Source organism: Cygnus atratus, chromosome Z (assembly GCF_013377495.2).
Source record: "Cygnus atratus isolate AKBS03 ecotype Queensland, Australia chromosome Z, CAtr_DNAZoo_HiC_assembly, whole genome shotgun sequence".
Lineage (NCBI taxonomy): Eukaryota > Metazoa > Chordata > Aves > Anseriformes > Anatidae > Cygnus > Cygnus atratus.
In genome coordinates, this window is record NC_066396.1 from 64,521,991 (window position 1) to 64,543,084 (window position 21,094).

General features: G+C 36.4%; 1 protein-coding gene across 1 annotated transcript in view; it reads right to left on the reverse strand.

Moving 5' to 3' along the window:
• Nucleotides 1-7,546: 7,546 nt before the first annotated feature.
• Nucleotides 7,547-21,094, reverse strand: part of PRDM6 (PR/SET domain 6) — a 74,797-nt gene continuing 61,249 nt past the window's right edge. Inside the window, exons 6-7 of the mRNA XM_035567028.1 lie at nt 14,578-14,754; nt 7,547-7,661 (exon numbers count right to left, since the gene is read on the reverse strand). Of these exons, the coding sequence (XP_035422921.1) occupies nt 7,547-7,661; nt 14,578-14,754 (292 nt within the window). The remainder of the gene's footprint in view (nt 7,662-14,577; nt 14,755-21,094) is intronic.

The following is a 21,094-nucleotide window of genomic DNA, read 5'->3' on the forward strand; positions in this document are numbered from 1 at the left end:
ATATTCTTCTACCTTCTTCAGAGCTTAAAACTTCCCAGATCTGCTTATCTCCCATTAAAGACCAGTGCAACCTCCTTTCTTTCATTAGCTTATTAAATAAAAACAAGTTAAACAACCCCATGGTAATGAATCAGATACTGCTTTTAGTTGTATCTGCCTACCTCTTCATGGAACATATATCTTCATCACATAAGCAATTTCAGAAACTGAGATGGAGCTACTTGGTGTTCTTATCACTGACTGATCAGACACTGCTGCTGCATTTCATTGTGCAGAACTATTGTGCAGTATTACAGCAATATATTATCCCCTTTCTTGAAGATCTTACATGTAAGCAGAAGAAATTGCTTTTTATGCTTTAAAGGAAAAAAAAAAAAGTGAAGAAAGACATGGGCAGACTAACAGACAAGTATGGCTCAGTACAAACATTTAATTGTGTTTTTTTTTTTATTTGCTTTTGACTATTTTCTATACAAAATTCTCAATTTACTGGCTATCTAATTACCTTTTATGCTATGGGAAAAACAAAACAAACAAACAAACAAACAAAATATTTGCCCTAATAAAAGGTTAAAAAAAAAATCTAAATAGCTTCCAGAAGAATATTTCACTAGCAGTGTGTGCTGTAGGCCAAAATGTTCTTGGCTCCCTAAAAAAAAAAAATAAAAATAAAAAAAAAAATCCAGGTTGAAGTCTCTGCATGACTGTTATAGTTTGACTCATTCTATTGAGGCTGAGATTATAGAGAAAAAAAATGTATTTCTGTGACTTGTTGTGCCAGTATAAACAAATACAAGTTCTTTCTTTAGTCATTTGCAATCTTTTTTGGAGGAACTCTAGAGATGGGGAGAATGATTGAATGCAGTAATGTCAGAGAGGGGAAGAGGAAAATGAAGAGAAAAATGAAAGTATAATAGATGGAAATGATGAGGGCCAAGAGGGGGAGAGGGAGAAGAGTAAAGTTTGGAAAAAGTTTGAATCCATAGAGAGTATGGGTATGGATCATCTGCTTTGGCTGGTGGAATAGAGGACATTGGAGCGAAGCTGGAAAGATTCAGCTATGGCTACAAAGGATGGCCTAGGATTTACTAACATGGTATGTGGGAGTCTCACAAGTTATGTTACCTGTAATTAATATATATAAGTATTAAAAATAAAATAAAAAATAAAATAAAATAAAATAAAATAAAATAAAATATGATAAAATAAATAAAATAAAATAAAATAAAAATAAAATAAAATAAATCAAAATATTTTGTCAAAGCAGTCTTCAAATATGACACCTATTGTATGGAGTGCAAAGATTTTGATCCCTTTCTCTGGTAGACTATACTTCCCTCTTCCTTCCATGTCCTTGGACAGATTCCACTCATGTTTGGAGATCCAGATCTTCTACAGTATTAGTTTATTCTTGGCCTTACTCATGGATTGGAAACCACCTGTTGTTTTGTCCAGCTATCAGTGGCCTTCTTAGTTGTTTTTATGTCTATGAAATTGATTCAGAGTTAGAGCAAGGAAGCTATATATGTCTATCTTTTGACTACCTCAGGATGGTCACAAAGATACACTGATGAGAAAGACAAAGAACATTTTCACTGACGTCTATAGATACTCTTCTTAGGCACGTGCATTTGTTGGTATTCTGTTTCAATACTCCACAGGGTATGTTAAGTCCCCCTGTATTATCAGTCTACTCCAGAAGGCTATCACATCACCTACAACCATAGAAGGCTAACGGATCCCTTACAACCATAGAAGATGGAATTGACCAAGTTAAGTGTCAACATGTTTTGCTGATTGCCCTTTACCACGTAGAAAAAGAAGCTAGTATGAGGTTGGGAGAACACACATTCAATACATGGACATGACAGTGCAGCATTATCTGTGTGTTAGCAGTTCAGGTATAACTTCGATTTGTTTTGTTCTGAAGTCACTGGACTTGTTTTAACTAGCAGATGCTCAGTGGTGCCAAAGAAGCCACCTAAATAATGTGTGCCGTGACTTGAAAAATGCTCGTCTCTACATACATGTTTGGGAGAAAGTGTCCACCATATTTAGAAAAAAGTCCCAACAACTTAACATCAAAACCAGTTCTGCCCTGGGGTCCTGGTTGGTGATCTTGTACTTGAATACTGCAGATGACCTCCAAATCTCAGTGATATACATGGTTCAGATCCCAGATTCTCCAGATCTCAGATACATACAGTGATGTAAGAAGTACATCACTGAAGTGAAGTAAGAGGTACCTAACTACCAACCCTCAGCCCAACTAAAAAAGTTCAGTAAATGAATTAAAAGAGAAATATTGACGGACCTGAGCCTCACCCCTTCTAAATTACGTACCAGAATGTTTGCAAGAAGGTGGACCCCAGGATAATTTTATATCACAGATTGGGCCATCAGCCAAAGGACTATACCTGCCACCCCCTTTAGACATTTGTGTCTCATTAGCTCATGACAGATTACATAGGTTTAGCGATATAATCTCATACAGCGTGACTCAATACAATTTTTTGTTATGAAGAATTTTCCTTGCATGTATAGAAGCTTGTCTCAAATGATTGACTATCCTTGCTACTTGCAAACCAGCAGGCAGTCTGCTGACCAATTTACCTGAGTATTTTCTCAAGTACAGTAGTTTTGTGCAATTATTCTACCGTGGTGGTTCTGGTGCTTATGTAAAAGGTCATATAACATGAAAAATGACAGAAACTGACATATTTTTCTCATACTCAAGTGGTATTTTTTCAAGTGGAACAAGGGGTGACTTAGTGTACTAATCGCTGCTCCTTGACATACACAATGGCAGTGAAATAATGTTACAAAAGGCACAGAAGGTTCCTTGCAGTGGAGCATGGCTAGTGCTTTTAGCTTTGGTTTTAGAATGATTTTTTAAAAATGAGCTCAAATATCACAACTGGAGTTTTGAAATTCTGTCTCAGTCCACTAGATGGTGATCCTTGTAAATCAGGCTTTGGGTAGCTATAGAAGACTCGGGCTGTTAACCATAAAAACACACACTTCCGTATGCAGAACAGAAAATACAGGTTACAGTATGACATGATTTGTGTCACAAACCTATACACATAAATTCTAAAATATGGTTGAGCATATAACTGCACTATTCTCTTGCTGTTACATCAATAGAAGTGTTAGAATACCTTCCAGACACAAGAAAACTGAACTTGCTCTCTATTATCACTGCAAATCATTTTGCAACATCCAGGCTGCAGCCCTCTTGGAAACTCAGTGAACACCAAAACAATATACTGTCGTTATTTGAAGATACCTTCAATACACTTGCATTTAAGCATACATTTTTCTGCATAGCGTGCAAAAAATTCCATAGCTAATCTTAACATAAAACAAAGACTTAGGATAGGGTAATAGAAATGTTTTATTAATCAAATATATTTACATGTCTTTGTCTTCTTTTTAAATGTGTGCATGTTATTTTCATTTAAACACAATGTAGTCTTTACAGTTTATATCACAAGAATACAGCTACATGCATGACTCAATTGGTCCTTTGCAGTAAAAAAAGATGCAATTTTATGGATTAAAAAAAAAAATGCAAGCAAGCTGTTTACCTTCCTAATTACAGTGTCATTATTGTTTTACTACAACAGAGGACCCCTTCAGTATACTCTACATCTATTGGGCGTGTTTATGCACTTTTTCAGATTGGTTTATCATGTCAAAACTTCCAAAACCTCAACAAATTGTAAAAAGAAATACTTCATGTTATCCCAGAACATTTTATTTTCTGGAAACATATACACAGAAAGAATTTGGATGGAACAGAAGAGTGCACTAATAGTAAGCTAAAAATAAAATAGCATAAAATAAAGTCATAGCAATTGACAACTCTCAAAAGCAATGAGGACTTACTTTTGGACATTCACCTATTTAGTCTTCAGAATCTACATCGTTTTGTCAGCTATAAAACAGCATCACATAGCTTAATGGCATCATACAGATAATAAATATTAACTAAAAGAGAGATGACGTTATCAGAAGAAAATGACAGATGTACACACCGTTGCTTGTAAGTTTCTAGTATGTAATGTGTTTTAATTATCACATTATTCTCAGCTTGGTTTTCTTTCTCAGGAAGACAATCAATTTGTATTTAAAATGACCATATTTACAGTATATAACTGCAGGTTCATAAAGGACCTAATGTCTTTCTGAAAGGAATAAATCTATGAATATAAAATATTTCATTCCACACACTGGACAAAATTAGAACTTGACATAATTTTTAAATACAACTTCAAATATATTCAGGATTAGACAAAAACAAAAACAAAACAAAAACATTTGTATTTATTTACCAGGCTACAAAACAGAGATGCCAAATGCTTCAGAAGTTCTGAAGAGGGAAGCACATAATCATTAAATTTAAAGATAATTGTACTATACTTACTGCTTTAGTTTACTGTGTGCAAACAGATACTGTAATCATAATAGACCTAAATGTACGGTTGTTCCATTGATATGTCAGCAGAAACTCACTCAACATTTAGGAAGTGCAGACAAGAACTAGATTCTGTTTAGTCCAAATCTAGGATGTATTTTAGATTGTTCATGCTAGTTTTAGGTTTGCTATATTGTAACCAAATGCCAAATGTTTTACTTGAGAAAAACCTACTATGAAATCATGGGTTTTCGCTGAATTGCTTTTGTATGCTGCCAACTCTGCTATGAAAGTGCCATATATAAAATAATGCAAAAACTGAAATTGTGCTTAGGAATCCGGCACAACATAGTGATTTACACAAGAAAGAATTATTTTGAAGAAAATGTAAGTTCTGCAGAAATCCCACTCTGGTGCTTTAAAAAAAAAAATCCAATAAAAACTTGAAATAATTGATCTTTGTTTCACGCCCATTTAGGAGAACACTTAGACACATGCTTAATTAAAAACTTATGAATAAGCCTATCTGTATTCAGCAGGGAACTTGGCATATCAGTAAGCACATACGTGCAATTTGCATTACAGATTCAAATATAAGTCCCTCTCTGCAAGAGGCTGAGTGGTTTGCACTACCACTAACCAACTTCCTGAACAGGAGAGCACATTTAGATAACGCAACAGCACACGTCAGTGACCTAACACACAGCTCGCATCTGCTTTTCAGAGCATGACATATCTCTTTTCCCACTTACTCTATTTCAGCTGTTTTTTTGTGGGAACATCTCTTTGCTTGCAGCAATAATCCATAGCTACTGCTCAAATGTTAACTAAAACCTGGTGACACACATTCTTTACATTAAGTCTTCAAAATAAGGGAAGGTGTGAATTACCAAGAGATAGGGTTTGAAAGGCTGCGGATCAGGTTGTAGTTGTTCTTTTTCCTTTTTTTTTTTAGCCTTGCTAGGAACATAATGATGTTCAAATAGTCACCTTTGAGTTACCATTCTTCCTACCCAGGTTCCCATGCTTCCTTGTACCTAAAAGAAAAACATACACACACACACACACACACCAAACAAACAAAAAAACACAACACAGAAAACAAAATCAAAAAACAACACATTTATATAGTCGCTAAGAATTTATCATAGCTTGGAGGATAAAATCAGGCAAGTGATGACTGAATTGTTTAATCCCCATATCACTCCACTGAGTAACAGAGCTGAAAAACTCACAAGGCAAAAGCCTCTTCATAAGATAATCTGGTACTTGATAGACCAATAATAAAAATCACTTTTTTTCACAGTGTTTTTACATTTTTAACGGCCAAACACAAAAACGGTAACTCCTGAAGTTATTCCCTGTAAACCTTTGGAAACTCCAGACTCTGCAATGTAGTTTATGCAACATAATAAAAGAACATCCTGAAGTAAGGATGCCTTAGATTTTAAATTCATTTTAAATGTATTTGAACTTTACTGTATGCTCTTTTTTCTGCTTGAGCTCTTTGCAAAATTCATAAATAGTCTGAATGTGTGATTAAATTTGTAGCTGATTCTGTCTAGCCTTTTACAGAACTGAATACTTAATTTTCTATATATTTAAAATCCTCCCCTTAAATGTTTTAAAAATATCTGATATAATGAACTGAGCCCTTATGAATCACCCAGCACCTTAGTATTGGTGTAAAAGTGAACTGATCTGATTTACTTCCTATAATCTCACCAAATTTATTTTGCAGTTTACCTCACGACATAACATGACCTCAGAACAGTTGCCCTTTTTTTTTTCCTTTTTTTTTTTGTTTTTTTTTTTTGGTATTTTGCATTTTTATCAAACTACATCTCTAGCGTTGAGACAATCAATATATAGACACTGCTGGTCTTTAAAAGTGAAAAACATTCTTTCATTAGACAAAATCATGAAATCTGAAGTAAATCAAGGATAAAAGCTTGAAAAAAGCCATTGTAACTGAAAATTGCTAAATCCAACCAAAACATCTGAGCTTTTTTCATTAACGTCTGGAATATTTTGGCTTCCTTTTATTCACAACAGCACCAGGCAAATCTCCATGAAAGTGAATACTATGAAGCCTCCAAGATTTTTACAAGGTATCTGAGTTCAGATTTAGTTTTTTTTTTTTTTGAAGCTCAGCCCAAGAATGTTGAAAGTTTCACCTAATACAGGAGCATTTTCAGTTTGACCCAAGCCAACAGAATAAAAATATCAATGGATGATAGCTTGGATTTCTGATTAGGTTTTCTAAAGACAAGCAAGAAATTAAATCAATCACCCAAACTTATAAACTTTACCTTGTTATTTTGCTCCTCATAATACAATTTGCTAGTAGACTCTCTTTCAAACCCATTAGACTGAATTTGAGAACTGTGTTAGTTTACCATAGTTTTACTACTGGCTTCTTTACATAACGTATATTTGCAGATATACTACATTCCTTTATTTCCCCACCCACCCCCCACCCACTGCCTCAAGAATATCTGTACCAATGCAATGTTGTTGAATGAAACTACTTGTATGAAAAAGTGCACACAGTGTGAGGCATGAGACTATGGAAATGAAATGCCCTTTGGTCTGAGGAGGCTGACACTGACCCAGATATAGCTCTTGATCACTTCCCAACCCACACACTGATTTCTATTATAGCCATGTCAAGATCAAATTAGCCCAGCCCAGCCAAATCTAAGGATTACATCTGGGTCTTTTGAATCATGCTACAAAAAAGGTGCAACGATAAACAAGTCCATGTGCATTCTCAGTCATAACTACGGGCAGAAGAACCCTTGAGATTCTTCACTTTGGTATTAAATAACAGTTATAAAGGCTTTTAGAATTAAAGCAATACATGGTGGGACTTGAAATGTTAACAGTCCCAAGTAACTTGTCAATTGAAATAAGACTCATCCCCAGTCATAAATAAATAATCTCTTTCCTGGTCTCACTTTCACACCAGGATCAATATCTCTTAACATCTTACTTATTTTATTACTGCTTTTGGTTTTCTGGGACTGATTGAAAGTTGCTCAGAGGAAATCTTTGGTTTTGCTTAAGTGTCCGTGACATTTAATCATGACTTTCCTTGCAGTTTAATTCCAACCAGTCAATCAGTTAATCCACTTCAATTGATTCTGTGCTCTCTGTTATTGGCTTGCACTCATTGGGCATCCTCTGGTGTCGACTCAGCTGGGTGGCTTGTGTGAAGCTCCTCTCACACCTCTCGCACCTGGTGAAGGCAAGAGAGAAAATTGAGACCAGGGAGCTGCTCTGGGGGGGGTGGGGGTGATGGGCTTTCTCTCATCCTGCCTAATCAGAACAGACACTCAAAAGTGGCTTCAGATTTTACTGGCTCAAGAGGTTTAATTGGTGGCTACTTCCAAGACCTTGATGCCTGTAATGGGACAAGGCCTGTCTGGTTCAGAACAGAGGAATCTGTCAATAGGCAGGGGGAAGGTGATTTCTCCAGAGAGGCCTGTCCTGCTGTAGCTCTGATCACTGTCAGTTCAAATAGATAAAGAACAAAAAGAGATTTTTAAGAGTGAGCCATCAAAGAAGCAGCTTGTCTGCAGTTTTCTGCTCTGTAACCCCTCGGAGAAATTGATGACAAATAGAATTTCACCTTCTGCTAATTTAAAATCCACAATTGCCTATTTGAGGAAGAGAAATCACAGAGCAATAACATTTAGTGTTAGAACAAGAGAAAACTCATTGTTTATCTGATTTGACTATGCAGTGGGGTTCATTTAAAATAGGCACATACAGAGTTAGTGATTACTCAATTATCTGAAAACATCCACGCTGTTTGTGGGTTGAGCAAGAACTCATACCAATAACCAGTGTTGGCCTCACTGTCTTTTATGTCTTCTTTTTTTCTACCCTGTCCTCTCTTTAGATAGCTATAATCTCCATCAAAAATAACATGTGAATGCATTAAAAAAGCTATTGAATTTCTGAGGGAGGAGGATGGGGGATATGAATCCTCTTTCTCTGCTACAAAAGGGAATCTATCGTATCTAATCCCCCAAATACTATCCTCTTAATTTGCATTCCAAACACTAGATAAAGGTGTTTGATGAGTTGCAAATACAGATACAGTGGATCCTTCTTGTATGGCACTCACTCCAAAAGCCACCTTTGATTTAACAGTCTTGAGTGATGTTTTATCTTCAGAGAAGATTATCATAAAAGCATCTTTATGATGAATTCTTCACCTTCAAAGGAGGAGAAAAACAATGGACTCAGCTAATTAATATTCATATGATATGAGCAATAGAAAGTGAACTGTCACTGATCTAGCTGCTTACAAAAAATAAAAAGATATTTACACATATGCATAATTATGGAATGTTCTTCACACAAGTGAAGTTCAGTAAGAAAGTTCTGCTTCAGGAGCATTTAGCACAGACATTACAGACTCATTTATCCAAGTTACTGTACCAATCTAAAATGTCAACATTTTAAAGTTGTGTTTCTTTGATCATCATTCATGGAATATTTTTAGTAGCCTGTTCCACTGTTAAAAACTGCACTGTGATCTTGACAAATGTAAAATGTCAGCTTTAATGTATCAGACCTATCAGCTCAATGAAAATAACTCAGAAGTATTGATTACTTAATGATTTTTGGTGTATTCATTAACGTCTATGTGCAGATCATCCACTCTCCAGAGCTCCTGAAGTGCTGATGACACATTAGTGTACTGCTGATTGTTTATTAGAAAACTGATTAGTTACTGGATTAGTGTGTCAAAATATACTACCTTTCATTGCCTGACAAACTTGCAAATTATTATATTATTTTTATATACATATATATGTATATATCACAGAGGCATTAGAATCAATTTTAAGGCTGGGGGGTTAACTTTGTCTGGGTGAGATATTGCCATCTACTTGAACTTGATAGTTTTGTTATTTTGATGTCTACAAAGACAAGTGCTTTCCTTGCTGAGTAATAGGAGGCTTGGATTCTTGCCTAACCAAGCTGTAAGCAGTACGGTTTCAAAGTAACCTACAAAATCAGGCAACAGCTGACCTCCAAGTGCTGGGTCAAAAGAATGCAATATACCATGTCAGGACATCTAGGGGCCATATATGAATCAGAGAAAGACTATAAGGTTATCAAAAGACATAGTGCTACTCAGTAAAACCACTGGCCATGAACACTTCCTTACTCTTTCTGGAACAGGGCTCACTGCATTCCTTAAAAATGCTAGTTCCCATCCTTTATCCACTAGCTTCTACTGGTGATGGTGCTCTACCTTCCAAGCTAAAGGCTGTGCTGGTACACTTTCATACAGATAGAGACAAGAAGTATGTATCATGCTGCTAGAGAGACACTAAAAGAATAAATCTGTTGCTACAGCCATTTGCCCCTGGACAGAGGAGACGTGCATACCAAGCTCTGCTGTTGGTCAGGCCATGCTGTTTACACTATACAGTCCTTATACTATACAACTTACACTATACAACTCAGAATAAAGCCTTGGCAAGGCACGTAACTCTCCTAGCTCTCCCCTAGCTCTCATATATCTGGGTAATACTTCAGATAGTACCCAAAGTGCTGGGTATCTTCTAGGCACTTGCAAAGGATGTGATTAAGGATTACAGTTTTGGATATATAAGTATTTGGCTTACAGGCGAGGACTGGTATTAGCCCCCTGATTCCTCTCTTCAATGTGACCCAAAGAAGTTGCTGCTAGATACAAGCTGGCTGTAAAGGTGAGGACAACTGTGTTAGAGCACTCACTCATCATAACTACCTCACAGCAGGTGGGAATGGGAGGAAATCCAAAAATATTCTTTCTGCTGAACTATTACACTTTCCCTCCGAAAACCATCCTTTCCCAGCCTATTGTAGCAGAATAACTACCTCAGTAGTCTATGAGTCTGGGTAGCATGTGCATGCATGTTTGCGCATGCGTGTTTCTGTATTACAAGCCACATAGGTTTAACACTGTCCTGGAAGATATAATAGCAACCAAAAGAGTAAAAAAGGAAATAAGAGTCCACCTCTGCTACAGGAGCTCACAAAAGTAATCATGGAGACTGAGCCCAAGCCTGGTTCTTAGACTAATGCCAAAATTTCGATTAAGCCTCAAGTACCAATACAAGTATTGGTAATAAATGACCCATTAACTGAGTGGCCACTTGATTTCCACTTAACCCATCTGATGGCATTTGGGAGTAATTTAAACAGCCACAAGGTAGATTCAAAGAAGCAATTTAAAACTCCTCACACAATTAGATGACATCAGTGACAACTGGGTCCATGTTACCATTTTTTACAACGTGCACATGCCTTCATTTATTTACAAGTAGCACTGTTGTACCACAACAGTCAGCCTCATCGTACACAAGACTTCATTCTACTCTAAGGCTTCTCTATGCGATTTGCTTGTTTGAGCGGATGTAGTGAACAAAATGGCTCTTAAATTCATAAACATGAACATCAATATTTTAGAGGATTTTTGAGGTATCAGATCTTCTCAGTTTGGTTAACTAGCCTTCGCTGGTCTGTTTGTTTGCTTTACAGTGTTTTTACAGTATTGACACGGAGAATTATAATCAGGATTTGTGTAATTCCCAAGTTTATGTCAACCTCTGTGAAAGGTTTCATGTGAAGAAAACACTGAGGGTCTATTTTAGGAAAAAATATTCTCATTGGATATTTTTAAAATGTTGTAAGATTTTATTCAAGAATTACATTTAACACTAAATTTTAAAGTAATTTGGAAGAGTTTTGAAAAAAAAAAGGGGGGGGGGGAAGCTGAGGTGTCACTGCAGGTACAACATTTATGTTCAGTCTGAAATGAATGTTCCACAATTTTGCATTTCAGTCAGGAAAGTGAAAAACACCTGGCTTATCCCAATCTGACAGAATCTTTCCTCCCATTATTTTTGGTTGACTCCTGAAAATTACATGTTTGCATAGCCCTGACTCTGCAGGCAGGTCCTTTAAATAACCTTTAATTTTTCTGAAATAGGAGATGCTTAGGGGGAAGAATTTAAGAAAATGAGGATAGCCAATAATTTCCCTTTTTCTCCTACCCTTTAATTTGCTTGAGAGCTTTGTTTCCAGCCACTAGCAGCCATAGTGGAGTCTTCAGTAAGATAAGAATACACAAAAACTTTGCAATGGTGAGGCTGACTTGATAGCTTGTGATGACATGAAAAGAAATCCCTTCTAACTGGACCTGCAGTCTAGGCAATGTAACTAAAGCTTTGACTATAGATAACCTCACTTAGCATTGTTATCTATAAGAAAAAGCAAATAGAAAAGTCTTCCACCATATGTACTAAGCTAACTAGGAACTACAAAGAAAGTGTCATCTCACATCTAAAACTTTTTAACCAATCACAGACTGACTCTTAAGTAAGAAATTATTTGAAATATTTTAAAATACTTTCACCCTCTGACTATCAAATGTACCTTTGAAACAATACACACGCAACATACACTCAGTGTTTGACATTGCCTGCCTAATCCATGCACACTATAATTTGTCCAAATACCACTTACAAACACAGCTGTCTTACTGCATTAGAAATACTGAGATTCCATTCACAGAAGATGCACATTAACTGTTTGATTGGCTGCCCATTTTCACCCATGAAATTGAACTTACTAATGCATTTAAAATGATGCCTGTTATTTTTAAAACAATTTAGCTAGAATTTAAGTAATTTAGCACTTTCCCTGCATGGTCTTTCTTGTTAGTAGTAGTAGTATTATTTAATACAGGTATGTACATTGCCATTAATACAGACCTTTTCTGAGGAATAGAACACCTCAAAATCCCTTTGTAAACAAAAATTTCATGATCAAGATAAAGAAATATTATTTGTCTCATTTATGGTTCCTGTTTACTAAAATTTGATATATATATATATATATTATTTATTATTTTATTTTACTATTTTTTTCCTAAGCTTACTTATTACCAGGTCTGGGATCTCTCCCTTAGAAAGGAGGATCTAAATGGTGAGGAGACACCAAGGTGAGCTGCAGCTATATCTTTTTGCTCCAGCAGAGACAGGGGATCAATTTCTGAATAAGTTTTCTGTCTCTCCTCCCCCAAACAGAAGCAGTCCTCCATGGGAGGAAAATCTGCCCTTTGAACAGCTTGCAGGATCAGGGCATCTGCATCCCCTTATCTGACTACCAGGAACAGGAAAAATGGCAGCTCCAGTTTTAGCTTCATGTGAAATTACTAGTCATATTACTCCAAATGTTTCAATGAGTCTTCCAGAGAGAAAGTGGAACTGTTGTTTCTTGAATTTAAAGAAGGAACTAAATAAATCCCTAAAAGAATGATAAATTACACCATTTACATGTATCATAAAGCAGCAATACAAAGCACCCATATTTTTTGTTGCTCTAACCTGTGACTTTAAGAAAAGGCAGATACATCCCAGTGTACATAAATACTTCAGCATAAGCAGTGTGAAAAAAACAAACAAACAAATCCCAGATCGCTGGTTAATTGTAGTACGTATATTAAGACTTTTTTTTTTTTTCACAAATGAAATTGTACTGTAGTCAAGACTATTTTGGAGAAGGGGAAACATTACTAAAATAAAGGGGAAAAATAATGACTTTAAATGGGGCAAAATAGCAGATCTATTGGAAACATGACAAAAACAGGATGTTAAAGAAAAAAATTAAGTGGAGTCAACGAGGTTACACATAAGTAACACCTTAACATTAAAAGAAATCTATTTTCCATTTTGACCCGGAAACCTCTTCCATTAATTACTAAAATCTATTTACACAGCAACTAGATAAAATCAATCTGATTGCTCTCACTATTTTTGGCTGACTTTCCATGGGCTCTGATCATTCAGCAGACTGGCTCTGGTGGAGTCCTTGCTGAGATGCTCCACGTTTCCATGTTTTGCCACCTACAGGGCTCTACCAGCCACGATTTCTGGTATGCAAACTCTTCTGTTCTGGCTTTGTGGAGTGTGTCTCCGGGCTCTGTCCCCTTGCCCCCAGCACAGACATGGTTGAGGCCACGCTTCCTCTCAGCCATATATGGAGGCAAAGCACCCGTATCGCTGCTGAGCTTGTTATGAGGGGTTCTGACAGGCCCCATGGCTGAGCTCACTTACAATAACCAGACGTGGGGCACAGGACGGCAAAAGTGGAAAAGAACGACAAAGGGAGAAAAGTAGACTGGGAACAGGCAGTCCTTGGTGAGCTGGGAGAGGCTCACCTTCTCCCACACTTACTCCCTTTTCTTCTGGGCAGCTTTCAAAAGAAGTGATATCAACACTTCATGCCTTGGTATTGATACATTATTTTTCTGCCACAGTGGGATTGTTCCAGGTACAGTAAACATAAATTTTGTGCCTGCCAGTTCAGTAAAGACACAGACACAAATATGGAAAAGGTGCATTCTGCCTTGGAGAATATCTCTTGTTGGGTAGGCAGAGCCTTGCACAACAGAAAGTAATGACTTGTATCAGCTTTGCTATTGCTGGAGGTGAGGGTAGAGAAGAGAAAGCTTCTGAGACTCAGATGTCTGCTTGACCTTAATTTCAATCAACAGAAACTGCAGAAGTCAGCAGAGTCTGTTTAATTAAAAAACATCTTGATCAGGCAATGTTTCCTTTTTTAAAATATTTTGGATAGCTAAACACTAACAATTTATTATTATAATCTGACCAAAAATATGCCAGAAGACAGAGTTGCATTTTCTATGCAGTGGTTCTGAGGCTAAAAAAAGATGTATATTCCCCTTCTCCTTCCCCATCCTCATATTTAACCAGATCCAAATTAGCTCTCATGTGAAACTCCAGCTACCTCTGCCTCAGAGAAACCTAAAACCTTCTTGCAGTATAGCCTGTCCCAATCTTCAGTGTATTTTCAGCTATGGTTCTCTGGCAGTAGCTTGTTGTTTAATTAAAACAATCAAATTCTCATCAGAGGACAGGAAATTGCTCTGGGCCTGCAAGGCACCTGAAAACAAACCTTGTTTAATTCTGATTTTAGTTGCGACATAAATGGATTTATCTGGCCATGGCTTTCCTGACAGCCTCTCCCATGTGCTGGTGCAGACTGGTGGTGCTAGTGAGCAGCAGCTATGCACTTCCCTCTCTAATCACAGCAGTCAAATGCTGCTGGCTTCAAGTACTTACTTGAAGGGCTTTTCCCCAGTGTGTGTCCGGATGTGGTTGTTGAGTGTAGTAGCACCAGCAAAGGCCCGGCCGCAGTAGCCACACTTGAAAGGCCTGTCACTGGAGTGCGTAACGACGTGGTTCCTCAGCTCCGATGGCTGCGAGAAAGACTGGGAGCAGTGGCCGCACTGGTAGGGCCTGCAATGGGAAAGGGAAACACCACGCTGTCAGTGAGCCCTGTCATCCCAAGTCAGAAACTACGTGGGCAGGAGCATCTGGTCTTCCCAGGAATTTCCAAAGAGAGCTGCGGGGGCAGTTCTTTGGGGCTTTCTTGGTAGACATATACCCAAATCTTCATGACTTCTTTAGCAAATGTAAAATACTTGTGCAGGAATCACCTGACAGTCTGTGGGCGTGATGGCCCACAAAACAGAATTCAGCCAGCTAGTGAATCAGCACTACACATCAGATGCTTTGCTTATTTTCCCAAACTCAGTGTGGTTTGATTGACAGAAAATTCCTCATACATCAGAGTTAAGAGGCTTAGGAAGATCTCTGACTACTGGCGCCTGCTATAGTCTTGCCTACAAATATGTCTGGTTGTTGCAGATATGTTCAACAGGGATTCTATAACTGCTTATAGTGAAAGTCTTCATACTGATTTGGAGGAATCTATTTTATTTTATTTTGTTTTGTTTTGTTTATTTTTTATTTTTATCATTTTATTTTATCTTATTTTTGAGATCAAATTTTGCAATGAAAGACATTGGAAAAATTAACCACCTTGTTTACAGTTTTTTAATTTTCTTTTCTATTTTCTATTTTCTTACTGCTATTGAAAATATTTTAATTTAATTAACAGGTTTCTCCCACCCAGACTGAAAATGTCTTTATTGTGATCTTGAAATGGAACCCATAAATTAGGTTTTCAACATCACAGCTTGTTAAAAACAAATAAACAAACAAACCTGACTGAGATGTTACAAATTCAGAATCATAACAAACACACTGTAAACACGGAAAGAAAAGAATACAAGACAGCAAAGTGAGACAGGACGTCTGAAATGCAAATACCTTTGCTAACTGAAATTAAGTATAAAGAAACTGTATCTATATATTTCTGTTTTGTAAAAAGTGATTTAATATCAACATACTACATTTTTTTTCCTTTTCATATTTCATATAAGTTAGTGACAGAGTCCTACATGTTCCTCAGACTTTTTGTTAAGGAAACTAAAAATCCAGGGGAGGGAGAGGGATGGGGTGGGATTTGGATATTTACCCTGTAAAACATTTTAAACACAGCTCTTGATGTCTGCATCTCAAGAGCCAATGGCAACCACCAACTTAATTGCTCTCTCTTTAATAAATGTGTATGCTTAAATGGCTAGAAACCAAAACTATAGTGAAGGGGACAATGGTGACCAAGCATGTACAATTCAATTAAGTGCAAAATAAAGTGAACTATCTCATTTGTCAAGTGAACTGCTTAATTGTGGCTACTTGCATCACTGAACACAAATACTATTATTTTACAGTGCTTCAGAGCAGTGAACCCTGATTGTAGAATTTTTTAGCTTGATTAATAGCTCAGTATTGGTCAATAACTCAATAGCTTACAATTTTAATTACTTACATTTGAAAATCTAACTGCTCTCCGAGTTTGAAAGAAATATGTAAAACCTATGGATAGGTTACTTAACCTGGATGATACAGCCCTTAAAAATATGAATATATGCAAAATAATATTTTAAGAAGGAAAAAAAAAAGTAAGTACTGAATATCTATTTTCCTTATTGGAAGACAAGCAGTAACATGTTTGCTAGTCTTCTCTCTGCAAGTGCATGGTTAATTTGCACAGAAAATATTTATCAAAATTGACATGAAATTTCAAGTGCTGGTAAAACAAAGATTTGTGAATGCAGAATTATTTGTTTAGACATTTTCAAATCAAAAACTTTTAAGCAAAAAGAACACATTAAGATATTCTGTATCCAAGAAACATTGATTTTTTTAATAGTGAAAGGGACCATTAACATCTATTAGCCTCTGGTTATCTATTTTTAACAGCTACCACAATAAATGATACAACACTACATAAAACCAATTAATCTTTTTTTTCTTTCTTTCTTTTTTAACAGTCAATGTGATTAATTTCATATTCTGAAAAGTCACACCGTAACTTGCATGTAAATTGTTGAAATTCCAAGCCTGCTATCAGTGAACATTGTGATACCAAGTAAGATCTTTTTACCACCTACACTGGCTCAAAATAAATTTTGAGTTTAAATATCCTTGTTTTCAAAGGATATTAATATACTCAGAATAAATTTCACTGGCTGATGCTCAAGACAAAGAGCCCTGTAAAAATTACCTATTATTAGATCACTTAGACTGCATTTTTTCCATTCATCCATGTCTTGGCAGAACAGCTCTTAAAGAAGTTAACCTACTCTTTTGGCAGATACATTTCTCCGATTTATACACATGTGATTCAGATTAAGAATGAAGTGGGCAGAATAAGTAATTTTTTCAGGCTAGAGGTATGACATATTAAACAGCTCATTTTAAAAGGAAAGCTTATATAGGCATTGAAGTACTATAACAATTTAAAAATGCCATATCTAATTTATACAGTAGACAGATTCAAAATACGCCAAATTTTCACAAATTTTGGATACTACACTATTTTTTCAAGAGCAAAAAAAAAGACTTTCAATAAGTAGAAAAATTGTATTTTTTTTTTCCTTTTTTTTCCCTCCTCTGGTAACCATTTTACTGTGTTCAGAATTTTTTTTCTTGATGGAAGATAAAATCAATACTTAAAAAAAAAAAAAAGTGGTGCAGAACAACTGGACATGAGCAATGCGTGGTTCAGTGAATACATTGACGTGGGCAGAGCAGGTCTGTCTTTGATGTAACAATCATGTCTTCTGCCATCACTTTGTCTGCATTGGGACACTGAATTAAGATGGTGATCTCTGGTGATCTTAGAAGGCTACAGGCAGAAGGGACAAAATGACAAAAACAGTGTTCACCACAGGTGGTTTTCGCAATGATGTGTTGCTAGGTTGATTGTGGCCCCAGCCCAGAAAAGCTAATTCCCACTGGAATTACTTAGAACACGTCGTACCTTCTTGAGCTAGTGAGTATGCAAGTGAATATAAACATAGCTGTGTCATGGCCATGATGCATACTGATGTTCCAGAAAATTAATGATCAAGCAAAATGGATGTCAGTCAGTTCATATAAAGGCCTACATACCTAAAATATTTCTCTGCAAATGTACGGGGATATTTGCAAGCATGAAGGTAACTGGTTTGATAAAAACAGGTGTACCAGGGCTTGAAAGTACATGCTGACTGTCTGAAGAAATATTTTTTTCTATAAAAAATTATTCTTCAACTATCATGTACCAGGAACAACATAGTTTTGAATCTCTTCATCATTGAATTTTTTTATTTATTTTTACAAAGGATCTTGTAGGCCCTTCCAGATGTAAATCAACCCTGACCAAAATCTTCTCATTTAGTATTTTTAAGAAAGTTACATTTAAGGACAGCTAAACTGATGTATAGCAACGGGTTGATAAAAGTGATGTGCTGACATCTGTCAAAAGCAGTTCTAATGATTCTCATTAACTGCCTACCTACATATTCTCCTAGTTCCTGTCTAAGCTTAAAGGAAGGATATCTAGAACCAAACTCTCATGTTAGAAAAATTACACTTGTCATTGACCACATGCACCATCAATCAGTTATGTATCTTTACTACTGTGTTGCATACATCAGCATTTTCTAGAAGCCTAATCTTACAGTTCCTGACCATATGATGGCCCACTAAAGTGAAATTCAAGAGGGAATGTCTGTAATGTAATAGTTTTGAGGTTTTGCAGTTATTTAAATTTTGAGCTTTTCCAAGGTTTTCAAGTTGTGTTTTCAAAAAGGAAAGCAGTCAAGAATATTTTTTGCTCCCTAATTAAGAAAATCTCTTAAATGATTTTGCCCTGTGGTGATGGTGTCTTTTCATGTCATATGCTTTTTGTATGAATTTTTCTACGAGAAATTTCATCTTGTACATGACCAGTACAAATGTCATGTTCCCCATAAGGCTTATTGAGCATCACCAAAGCTCATGCTTTATGCAGCAGGTAGGCAACATGTTAGGACATAACAATGTAAAAAATCCATTTCTCCACATCTGGAATAGCTGCTGACAGACAATTGTACATTTAGATTGATTATTTTTAGATTTTCATTTGGCAAAAACAACATATCCCTCTGATTATTTATCTTTTACCATTCCTCTGCTGGAACAATGTACTTTCTAACCCCTAATTCTTAAGTACATCCAGCCAGTATACACATATTTTCTAAGTCATAAATTCTTACGAAGCATGCTTAAGGTGCACTGAATTTTTATAATCCTGAAAAATCTTATAATTATTTTCCACTGAATTTTCAGATTCTTTCCTTTATGATGAACTGGTTTCTGGTGAGGCCTCCTCAGAACCAAAGTTGCTGTTTTCAGGGGTCATGTGGAATGCCAATGCAATATTTAGGAGCTGAGTTCCTAATAATGGTGAATTCTGAATGCCAGTAACTCTACACTGAAAGACAAACTGGCATATTGCTGCTGATTTTCCCTTTTGTAAAAGCCTAGAAAAACACCAACTGAAAGAAGAGAGACTGACAGGCAGTTGAAGGTGCTTTTCTTATTGTTGAGGGCTGAGAAGAAAACAATGTGATTGTTGTCAGTGTCAGAGTGTGGCACAGTGAGCCCAGCAACAAAACATGCCATTCAGCCCAAGGCAGGGTTTCATGGAGCTGCAGGGGAAACTGTCACACCACAGCCTCTGGTAGAAATGAAAGCAGAGAGTGCTGAAATGCTACGAGCATCGATTTTCAAGGCCAGACTTCAAGAAGCTCTAAAACATGCAGTAACCAGTGATAAAGAGCACAGCTGCAGCCAGAGAAACTAGGTCACAGTTTTCTGAACAGAAACGTATTTTGGAGGGAGGTCTTCTTCTAACAAGTTGAACTAAGAGTCTGTAGAACACATTGACACCTAAGGGTACTTCTAGCTTGCACACTGAAGCGTTCCTAGCATGAGTGTGACCATGAGTGGGTTACATTCACTAAATCTGGACCCAACTCTGCATCCCCTGCTGCTGTGGTGTTCTGCTTACGCAGCAAGGCTACAGCCCTGAGCACTTCATGCACCAAGCATCAGCACATACAGGGAAGCTGAGCCCACCGGGGATTCTAGGATTGCCTTTTACAAATGTTTGTGGAGGAGCTAACAAAACCAGAAAGTTAGAGCGAGTAAGTGTTGTCAAACTTTTGAAGCTGTCAGGGAGAGGTGCTACTCTGTACACCCTTTGTTGTTATTAACTACGAGTACTGGGAGTTTGCAAACCTTTGTGAAAAGATTATGCAAGAAAAAGCATTAAATTCAGCATGATGTTTACTTTAATTGAGCAATATTCCATAGCACTCTATAAACAGAAATAGACAACTCTTGCTCACATTTACTTTTTGTTTGTCTTTTTGGAGATGTTTAAATTAATTAATGGACCTTAAGGAGAGTATCAAGGTCAAAGGCACAGAACCTATAAAGAAAAAGATAAACACAAAATGGCCTGGGCTATTATATTAGAGAATAAGATCTATGAAATTGTCAGTTTTAAACTACAAGCTCATGTTTTAAAACAAAACAAAACAAAAACCTCGCAAGTAAATTTTGAGGTGTAACAGCAAAATAAAAGTACAATAATATCTTTTGAATAAACAAGAATTGCGAAGGCCAGGTAATATCTACAATTTATCAGTCTCAGATACAATTATGTAGAGGGGGTTTTCCTAAAATTGTCAACTTAAATACTTGGCAATCGATGAGAATACATATCACACAGATGTACAAACTGTATATGAAAATGTTCCACAGACAACTCTCGGGAATTGCAGCCATCTGCCTTCCCTCAATATCAATACATTCTGAAAGTGGTGATCAAGTGAGAAAGAAGAAAGACGTTGTTAAAAGAAACTGTGTCATTAGCAGAAGAAAAAAAAATGCTGATTAAAATGATATAAAATTATATAAATATAAATATTTGTAAAATTATAATATATATATTGCTCTAAAGGTGATTCACAGAGGCTTATGCTGTATACCCTTTTCTGGAGTCCCCAGATAGTATTGTTGGAAATTTCTGCAACAGTGGGGAAAAAAAAAAAAAAGAGAGAGATGACAGATTTCTGAATCCTGCTTCAGGAAGAGTTGCTCAGAATGCTTCTGTCTGGGCAAGGTTTAAAAAAACCCTGAAAGGCACAGCAAGTCCCAGAATTCAGATCTTGATGGATTTAAGTCTTTACCTCCCACATTCTCTCTAACCTCATTTACTATTAGCTTCCAAGAGGAACCTTACAAATTTTAACAAGCTAAAAAGTATCTCCGTGGATGGGGAGAAGTAAATTATAAGTAAACCATTAAATAAAGTTAATTTCAATTTAAGTTGCAAACCTAATCGTTATCTAAA